The sequence below is a fragment of the Rattus norvegicus genome, chromosome 17 (genome assembly GCF_036323735.1).
Source record: "Rattus norvegicus strain BN/NHsdMcwi chromosome 17, GRCr8, whole genome shotgun sequence".
Taxonomy (NCBI): domain Eukaryota; kingdom Metazoa; phylum Chordata; class Mammalia; order Rodentia; family Muridae; genus Rattus; species Rattus norvegicus.
The window spans coordinates 79,627,501-79,638,087 of NC_086035.1; the positions used below are offsets into that span (position 1 = coordinate 79,627,501).

A 10,587-nucleotide genomic window follows, 5' to 3' on the forward strand; every position below is an offset into this window, starting at 1 on the left:
ACATGCACACAGAGTAATTAAGTGGAATGTGGTTAAAAAGACTGTTGCTGACGATGAATAAAAGCAAGCAAAACAGTATAAAGAAGGGAGAGAGAGGTCATCCTTGTTCTCGTAGACGAGCTGTTAAATTTGAACTCCATCTGGCTGAGGCACCTGTCTCTCACCCTCACGGGGATTATAAGGTGCATCTAATTAGCCTGATGACAGAGTCCAGTGGTACGCAGTGACACGACCACTTTAGGCAAAGAAGAAAAAAAGAACTGGACCGGTCCCTGAGGTACAGTTCAGCGGCAAAACATATGCTCAGCATGGACAAGGTTATGGGTTCAATACCAAGATGGGACAGAAAAGGATTTGATTTGAAATTGTCTTTATTGATATAGAAATATCAAAGTAAGACATACATTAAATTCAGGAAGCACGGCCTTAGAAGAAAAATATAAAAGCCTTAATCGTTACACGTAAATGATTCTGAGGTGACTTATGGATTCCAGTGAGTGTCTTGGTAGCAGATGAAGACGCTTTCCTGTCCTTATAACAGTAAACCCTCGTCAGCTTCACGATTCCACTTAAGAAAGTGTGAAACTGCTCGCCTGTGGCTTACTTAGAAAGGAAAACTGGAGGACTTCCTATTAGAATCCACAGTGAATAGAAAAAGAAACAAATCGGGAAGGACAGGACTGCCTCAAGGTGTGATGCAGGAGAAGCAAAAAGTAGATAAAAGGGACAGCAGAGCCAGGGGTAGGGATGTCTGGGACAGAGTCCAGAGTAGACCGGACCCTGAGCTGGGTGATGAGGGGTTAGACAGAGAGGGGAACAGCCAGGAGGCCCAAAAGAGGAGGGGTAACCAAAATGGCTAGATTATATAAGGAGGAAGGGGAGCCCAGACCCTGGGGCTGGAAAAGGGTGGCAGTGGGGTGTGCCAGCCAGGAGGACCCTATAACAGGTAGGGACTGAGGGATGCTGGAGGAACCTGGCAGCCGGGTCTGCTTTAATTAGTTACACCTCAGCCAGCTGTCTCAGGGTTTGAGACTTAATACATGGGATCTGTTTTCCAGACCTGATTTCTGCTGGCTGTCTACAGCGGGCATGTTGGAAGCAGGCACGGAAGGAGGAAACCACCAGGTGGAAAGGGAAACTCTTGGTAGTTTTCTTGAAGCGCAACGAGAAAAAGAAAAGTGAAATTTATCATACCAGGCGGTTTTCTTTTCCCTTGGTGTCCGCGCAAAAGCTGATCAGCTCTTCCTCTATGGTATCCACAGAAAAGTCTATTCCTCTGGTTAGCAAGGAGTTGTAGAATCGGTTTAAGAACTCTTTGCATACTGGAAGGAAGAGAGACTTAGGTCTGTTACACAATTCTGCCTCGACCACATTTATACCTGAGCTCACCCACCAAGTGAAAATGTAGAGAAATGATTCAGGAGACGTAGCTCAGCCATTAAGAGCACATGCTGCTCTCACGGAAGACCCAAGTTCAGTTCCCAGCATCTGCAGCTTACAAAACGTGTGTGACTTCATCTCTAAGGATCTAATGTCCTCTTTCGGTCTCCATTGGCACTGGGAACACGTGTGGTACAAACACATACATTCAGGCAAACCCTTATATGCATAAAATCAGAGTAAAAATTTAAAATGTCTAGGTATGATTCAGTGTATTACGACCATGGGTTCAAACCCTAAGCATTAATTGGGGCTCCGTTCTGAAAGCCATCAACACAGAAGACGTTTTATCTGAGCTTACCAATCAGTCTTTAGAACTAAGTTTCACCCAAAATGAAAACGTTTGTATAAACTCTGGCAGACCCTAAAAGATAAGACAGCTTTTGTGTAGGTATGGTCTTGGGGATACCTTTGCTTCAGGTATAGAGAAAAATCTGAATAACTCTAATACCTTAAATGAAGATCTTTATCGAGCAAGTATTATGGTCCACCGCCATGAGACTGGGCTTGGTGGAAATCTAATCCAGTGGATTTTTTTAAACCATGCTTTATGTATATCAATAGTTAAATCCTAACTCGAAGACCCATACTCAGTCCCAATTGCCTTGAGCTGTGAGACAGGACAGCCGTGAGCCATGGGGCTCGCTGGTCAGAGGTCTATCCTCACCAAAGAGAAAAGCAACCCCCATGTTAACGTTTGTCGGGGGCTGGCAGGAGCTGGCAGGGGCTGACTCTGATGCAAACATCTCAGGTATTTTAACTCTTTCAAGTTTCACAACAAAGCCATAGATACTTTACTGTCCTCTCTCTAAAGATAGAGAGACTGAGCCGAAGAAACATCATCAAGACTCGCGCAGGGTAAGTGGTAAAGAGTGGACTTGATCCTCAGTGGCCCCTGGCTGGTGTCCCGCCCCCTACTGTGGGAGGAAGAATAAATCTTTCCTTCTTTGCATTGTTTTAGTCAGGAGTTTTGACATAGCAGGAAGTGACATCACTAGTGCTCACATCCTCTCTCCTGACCTTGTGGAACTCCAATGATCACATATTGGAGTTTTCTTTATTTTTTATTGTTTCTTTCCCGTATTCCGCTTCCATTTCTCAGTGATACATTGTTGGCCATCTTCCAATTTGCGAGGGGCTGTAACCTCGTAAGTTAGAGACTAGCACAAATGCACAGGTATGCACACACGCACACACACATCTTACATTGGTCCTGTCCTATGAGGAATTCTGACTAATGCGTAATTCAAGTAGAAATGGGGAGGAAACGTCTCAGTACAGCCAGGCATCTCTTAAGAACGGGGATACCGGGGTTGGGGATTTAGCTCAGTGGTAGAGCGCTTGCCTAGGAAGCTCAAGGCCCTGGGTTCGGTCCCCAGCTCCGAAAAAAAGAACCCCCCCAAAAAAAGAACGGGGATACCATCTGAGATGGTTGCTAGGTGACTTTGCTGTGGGAACGTCAAAGGAGTTACTTACAGACGCTTAGATGCTACCACCTGCTATACACACCCAGGTCCTAGTGTAGAGCTCGTAGCTCCCAGTCTACAGGCTGGGTGTGTGTGCTCAATGTCTCGGTATTACAGCACCATGTCATCTCGGCTATGAGGTGATCATGCCTGTGTGTAGAACTTGTTACCATACCGAGGGCTGTGGGTACGTTTCACTGAACTTTGGGTATGCAAACCTAAGAAAGTTGCAGTAAAAAGGTACTAGTAATTTTCTGGGCTGGAACAATGGCCCAGTGGTTAAGAGCACTTGCTGCTCCTCCAGAGGTCCCAAGTTCAGTTCCCAGCACCCTGTCAAGTGGCTCTCAACCACCTGAAACTCCAGTTTCGGGGAATCAGGCGCCCTCTGCTGGCCTCTGAGGTTCCTGCACACATGCACTCTACATACCAGAGACACAGACATAAATCTTCAAAACAAGAGAGTTTTAAGATAAAATGGTGTGCCTGTATATGGCCCTTACTATGAATGGAGCCTATAGAATTAGAAGCCGCACTGGGGAAGCCAGAAAGGGGTGAACCAACATGACGGCCGAGAGCATAGTTCGCACTGAGGCTCTGAACACTTAGACTATATGAAATTTGGGGGGAGGGGGAATAGCATATTTCTCCCGTGATAAATGAACTTTAGCTTACTATAAGTTCTCTACCGTATAAACTGTTCTAAAAACCTGTTTGACCATTTTGTTATGACACTTCGCTCAAAACAGGAACAGACTGCAGTGCACCATCCTTCTTTAAACCTTTATTCCTTAAGTTACTAATCTATTTACTTTTAAAACTTGTTTGTTAAAATAACTAAGGCACAAAAAAACATGCATTAGCCTAAACCCACACAGGATACAGATGACTGGTACCACTTCCCCCCATCTAGTCCCACTACGACCCTTTCAGAGGCAACGACAAATGTGGATTGGGCTTGTATGCTAAAAATACTTTCTTCTGGGATACTTTTAGGTTGTGTACTGGCTGGTTTTGTGTGTCAACTTGACATAAGCTGGAGTTATCACAGAGAAAGGAGCCTCCCTTGAAGAAATGCCTCCATGAGACCCAGCTGTAAGGCATTTTCTCAATTAGTGATCAAGGGGAGAGGGCCCAGGCCCTTGTGGGTGGTGCTGTCCCTGGGCTGGTGGTCTCAGGTCCTATAAGAAAGCAAGCTGAACAAGCCAGGGGAAGCAAACCAGTAAGTAACATCCCTCCATAGCCTCTGCATCAGCCCCTGCTTCCTGACCTGCTTGAGTTCCAGTCCTGACTTCCTTTGGTGATGAACAGCAATGTGGAAGTGTGAGCTGATTAAACCCTTTCCTCCCCAACTTGCTTCTTGGTCACGATGTTTGTGCAGGAATAGAAACCCTGTGTAAGACAGGTTGTTTGTTTAGTTTTGCTTTGAGACAGGCTCTCCCTGTGTAGAACAGGCTGGCCTCGAACCCACAGAGATTGGTCTGCCTCTGAGAGTGATGGGATTAAGGGCGTGGGGCACGATGTCCCTCTCCTTTGGGACGTTTTCTAAAGAAACCTGCGGGAGGCTATTTTACATTTACTTTCCCTTTGAAGTAAGAAGCATCCAAGCAATGGCTGTGGAAGGTAAATAAACAGTTGGTTTGTTTGTGTTTTGACAATAAGCCGTGTGCGTTCTATGTGCTGCATTGCTGTCATTCATGTCCCTGGCAGTTTGCTGGGCCTGTTTGTTCCGGAGCCAACACAAACGACTGATTTGAAACAGGGGATTCAAAATCATTGAGAGGTAGAAAGTTTCCATAATCCCATAGAACCATTTTTACATGCGTGGCCCATCACTGGCTGAAATGATGATGTGAGACACATGGTTCTAAATCTGAGAACTGGGACGTGGTCTAGGATGGTGTGTAAGTTGTGTAATTCACCACATTCGAGCAATATTCAGACAATGAGACCCCAGAGAAGGCGAGATGGAGAAAGTACAGGCTGGGAAGCATCTTCACTAATGCCAACATTTAGAGGTTGAGAACGTAAGGCAGAATCAGGAAGGGACTCTTAGGAACAGCCATCGAGGCAGGACAAGATAAAGGGCCGGTGTTCTCTCCAGAGGCAAGTGACGGACAACATCTGACTGATAGCCAAAGTTATGAGACACTAAAAGAGTGAAAAATGTCTTCTGGGGTTGGGGATTTAGCTCAGCGGTAGAGCACTTGCCTAGCAAGCGCAAGGCCCTGGGTTCGGTCCCCAGCTCCGAAAAAAAGAAAAAAGAAAAAAAAAATGTCTTCTAACGGGTCCCTTACTCAGCTTAATAATCAACTACATTAAGTCTACAAAGAAGACACCTGCTGTCATTATCAGTGCTGTGAGCAGGAATTCATCAGTCTCTAACCTCCCATCTTGTCTTGCTATAAGAGAGCTCCAGTCTTGCAAAGATCTCATATCTCTTCCCCAACATATCCTCATATGATTTCTAAACATTGCCGTCATTCTGATAAGGTGTCATTTACTCAAATGAGGACAACTCAAAAACTCTAGCTTTGGGTTTTAAAGACAGACATTTGGCTCACCAGAACATGCATGAAGTCAATGCCTCAGTATATATATATATATATATATATATATATATATATATATATATACATAGTCTGCCTACTGTGTGCAATAATAGAGTCTTAAAACCATGGGATGAGAGACACCATCTAGAGAGACTTTTTAAAGCACATAGCTGCCTGGTGGGAAGTGAATGATTTTTGAATCTTCTTCTGAGAAACTGTGGGGGGGAGGCTACCTGGAGGAAACCGGGAACCCTGACAACTCTCCCAGAGATGGGGCAAGCTACAGGATGGGAGGATACCAGGACAATAGAGAGGAAGAACACTGTAGCAAGGCATGGGAAGAAGGAAGGTAGAAAGTTCAACGGAAGGTAGGGTTAATAGACAAGCGATTGGCCGGCAGAAAGAAGGAAAGGAAATACAGCACAAACCAGCTAATTTTACTGACCTCACAGCAGAGGGATAAGTTCCTGAGGAATAGACCATGCAAGGATTACTTATTAACTACGTCGTGTTTTTGGAACTCTTAGTCATTCCATAATCACCTGATGGAAAAATATGTCCAAAACTGTGGGAAGAAGGTTGGTTAGATACAGCGATGTAGGGTTTACTGGACGGACAGGCAAACTGATTTTTATCGCACTGTATGCAGACTGATAGTAAATATGGACAGGAGGCATGACATGGGAAAATTCCAACAAGCAAGCCATGGCTGGGGCAGGCACTGATGACACACATCTTTAACCCCCGCCCTTGGGAGGCAGAGGCAGGCAGGTCTCTCTGTGAGCTTGAAGTCTGTTTCCTCTACATTAGCGAGTTACAAGCCACTAAGGGCTACACAGTGAGACCCTGTATCGAAAGAAAGACTAAGAGGATGGGAGGAAGGAATAAACAAATGCATGAACGAATGAACAAACAAACAAACACAAAAATGAGCAACAAAAGCCAGCCGTGGCCAGAGGATTAGAAGTACATGAAGAAACGGAAAATGTTTGCTGTCTGTCACACAGGCAAAGACACAAGAAGCAGCAGTGTCAAAGGCATCAAGGCAGGACGTTTTGAAAAGAAAAAATTCTTACAGTGTCAGGAGTCACGGAGAAACCCAAGTCCAGCCCTTGGATTTCAGTGGATTAGTCTCGGATAACCTCAGCACAGACGTCTGGAGCTTCTAACCTAAGGGTCCCAGTTGTGAGTATTGGTGTCAAGTCAAGCGGTTACATTGTTTTTATTTATGGTGCAGGGTTTTCTTTGTGGGTTTTTTTTCTGTTTTGCTTTTGTTTGCCTTTTTTGTTGTTGTTTTAAGATTTATTTATTTTATGTATGTGAGAACACTGTCACTGTTTTTCAGACACAGCAGAAGAGGGCATCAGATCTCATTACAGATGGTTGTGAGCCACCATGTGGTTGCTGGGAATTGCACACAGGACCTCTGGAAGGGCAGTCAGTGCTCTTAACCACTAAACCATCTCTCCAGCCCCTTTTTTTGTTTGTTTATTTGATGTAGTTTCATGTTGCTGTAAAAATATAAAAAATAAAAAATATATTGTTGTCTTTTACCTTGCTAGGTCCAGCACCACGGTGCCCCAAGATATCTTCAAGATATCTTGGCGGAAACACATCCCAACTCCGAGGTGGCCCAGACCACCACACTACATTACACTTAAATCTACACATTAAAGAACACACAACAAAATAACCTTCGATTCAATTGATAGGATATAATTGCCCACCTAAACATACAAAGCCCAGTACCATCCATCCCATAGGAACATTTGTAACAACCTTTAAAGGTACACAGCGGAGTTAACGTCACCTGCCATCTTCTCCTATCACGGCTTCTCTCCCTGTCCCTCTCCTCTCCTCCTTTCCATTCCAGTCTCCTCTTCTTCCTTCAAACTTCTCTCCCACCCATCCTTCCTTCTCCTCCAATGACAGGCCTCCTTCTATCCTGTACCTGCCTCTCATCTGTATTTTACAAATTCAATGGGGAGAAGGACTCACCCGAGTCCTGAGTACGTGACTAGGCTGCTGTCCTTGGGGCAGTGGAATTAGCATCAAAATACAGATAATTCCAGGGCAAACCACAACTTTTCTCCCTTTATGTCCAGTTAAAAAGCCTTTTCACTTATATATAAATTGAGTACAATTATTACCATTCTACAATTTATAAAGCATATGGTATACTCAACACTCAGTCCATCACTATATCAGTTAAACAGAACATTTAGTTATCCATTTGGAGATGAGAAGGGAAAGGGAAAAGACAGGAGAGAAGGAGAGAAGCCATGGCAGGACAATGGAGGCCGACGTAAAGATCTCGCTCTGTGTATTTCCAGGTTATTATCAATGTTCCTAAGGGATGGATGGTACTGGGCTTTGTATGTTTAAGTGGGCAATTATATCTTATCAATTAGATCTAAGATTATTGTGTTGTGTGTTCTTTTATATGAGGGTTTGAGTGTAGGAAAGTGTGCGGCAGCTGGAGACACTGGGCTGCCAAGGAGTTGGGATGTGTTTCTGCCCAGATATCTAGCAGATATCTTGAGGCACCGCGGTGCTGGACCAAGTGAGGTAAAAAACAACAATACTTTTTTTATTCTTATATTTTTTCAACAACAGTTTCATACATCAATCTATAATGATTTCAGAATAGTTTAAGTTCTATAATAAAATCCTTGTAAGAGATCTGGAAATATGTTTTCGCAGAAAAACCTCAAATTACCTAAGCATAAGACTTACAAACTAAACTACCTACAGGGACGGGATAAGCGAAATGAATAAGAGAGGCGATTTGAAAATCTCCCCAAACCAGAAGGCGCCGAGGGTCAATAGTGATCCGTGACCGTGTGTTTACCACTGCTGTGTTACGTACAGCAGAATACGCATGCTGTCTTATTGTATGCAGTATCGTACATACTGTGGTGTATGTAATATAATACAGAATGCTCACCTCATACACTGATAGGAAATTAAGTGACTAATAAGACAGTGCTAGAAGGGGCTACTGAGGTGGTTCAGTGGGAAAGAAGCTGATGCCAAGTCTGATAACCTGAGTTTGAGTCCCTGGACCCACACTGCAAAAGGAGAGAAAGGATTCTGTTCTCTGACCTCCTCACTTACACTCTGGGGCTTGGGCCAGACACACAAAATAAATAAAAATAAAAGACTAATAAACAGAAACAGAACCTAGCTCTTGGTCTGTGGTAATCCCTGCCTGCGTAAGTATATGGCCTCTTTACTGAGCAAACGAAATACTTTAGTGGGTTAGCCAGACACTCGAGCCAAGAGTCATAGCAAGCTGTAGTAAATTTAGAAAACGTGACAGGCTTCTCAGTTAATCCACACGCCCTGTCTCTTCTGAAATGTGTTCAGATCAAAACTACAAAAAAAAATGTGGATCGCCCATTGAATTTATAGTACATGCCTCACAAAGAAAGCCTGGATGTGTTGCTAAATATGAGATCTTTTAACGATATTACATGCATTTATTAATTTACTTCACTAGTCAGCACACCGTGGCTGTGTGTGGAGGTGAGAGGACTAGTTGCAGGAGTCATTTTTTTCCCTTCTATCATGTGGTGTCTGGAGACTAAACCGTGCCTGGGACCTGAGGACCAAACTGAGGTCCTTGGACTTGGGAGCAACCACCTTTAGCTGCAGAGCCATCTGCTTGCCCAAAATGAGATCTTTAACTGAAATTATAACTGTAAGGCCATTATCTTTAGTTACAGGATTTTTCAATAACATTTAAACTTATTTTCAATGTCTAGAGGCAGATTGGATAATTGCCTATAGAAAGCTGGACTCCAACAATTAAGACTATCTACTTATAATAAGACTATATACTAAACCATTCATTCCATATGAATCTTGTGCGACTCCATTTCCTGTTTAGTGCATCTGCTCTCAAGACCAGAAGATGTACATTTAAACCACTTCAATAAAACGAGAAGGTAAGTGCTACTGTGGTCCCAGAGAGACTATCAAAACTCTTCTTGGCTCTTGTTAATAGCTCTCTACAAAGTACACTGTGGTGTGTGTGTGTGTGTGTGTGTGTGTGTGTGTGTGTGTGTGTGTGTGTTTAAATAAAACCTAGGGAGTATAACACCCTCAAAGCCAAGTGGGATGAAGGTATTCTGATCGCCAGGTCCACAAAAAAAAAAAAAAAAAAAAAAAAGAAAGTGTGTCTCTATTTTATCTTTCTCTTCTCAAGGAATTAATGTGCTCCTTCGTAAAACAGTCCTAACCAGCCGTAACCTTCTCTTAAATTTTAGCAACCCCGGCACATTTCCATGTTTCATTTACCGTCTGGGACTGACAATTAGTTTGAACCTCAAAACATGTCTTCTGTGCTGAGAGTCCAGTCTCCCCATTTAGGAGAAACAAAACCAAGTTGGCAGCGAGATCGTTTGCACAAAATCGAATGCGAAGCCCAACTCACTCCTTTTCCTGCGCCACCAAAATACTGACAGCTAAAGCAGACGGTGTCCGTAAGTGTCACTGGGCCCAAATCAAGCTTTTGCTTAGGCTGGGAAAGGCAGGGGGAAATCACAGACTGAGCCGCACTTCTTGGGTGAAATGTTATTTACAGCCTGGGCCGGGAGAAGCTGTTTAGGTAACTGCTAGGCTGAGCGCGGTGTCGCCGCCATGCAAGCAGGTCACACACCGCTCACCTTCACAGTCAGCCCTCGATCGCACACCGGCCTCCAGGCCCTGTGCCAGCACATGGTTGGAGATCCAAAGCCCGGCGCAAAAAGTCACCAGGGCAGCCGGACTGGTGCACCGCATGCTGAGCCTGGGACCGGGAACTTCCCACACCTTGCTTACAGTAGCGGAGGTTGCCTCTTGAGGCCGGTAGGAGGAAACAAGTGACGCAATCTCACCAAGCGTTCTCATTGGCTCTGATAAACTGAGCTCAGGAGAGGGAAGAGCTAAGGACTCTTTTCCGGGCCTTTCCGGTTTGCGCGTGCGCGGAACGTCATGTACGCCGAGCTCCAAAGGAGCGCGGAGTGATGAGCTAAAACTATTGGCTAGCCGTTCTGATGAAAGGCGGAATCCTTGTGTTAATTGGCTGCGACTCGGGAGGCCGGCGCCGCAGACCGGACGCAGTAGGCGGGCGGGAACGTGAAGTCTCC

The 10,587-nt window shown here is 44.5% G+C and overlaps 1 protein-coding gene across 1 annotated transcript in view; it reads right to left on the bottom strand.

Moving 5' to 3' along the window:
• The window catches only part of Cdnf (cerebral dopamine neurotrophic factor), a 14,073-nt gene extending 3,773 nt beyond the window's left edge, over window positions 1–10,300 (bottom strand). The window contains exons 1-2 of the mRNA NM_001037543.1: window positions 10,126–10,300; window positions 1,195–1,322 (exon numbers count right to left, since the gene is read on the bottom strand). Of these exons, the coding sequence (NP_001032632.1) occupies window positions 1,195–1,322; window positions 10,126–10,240 (243 nt within the window). The 5' untranslated portion in view covers window positions 10,241–10,300. The remainder of the gene's footprint in view (window positions 1–1,194; window positions 1,323–10,125) is intronic.
• Between the last annotated feature and the right edge of the window lie 287 nt (window positions 10,301–10,587).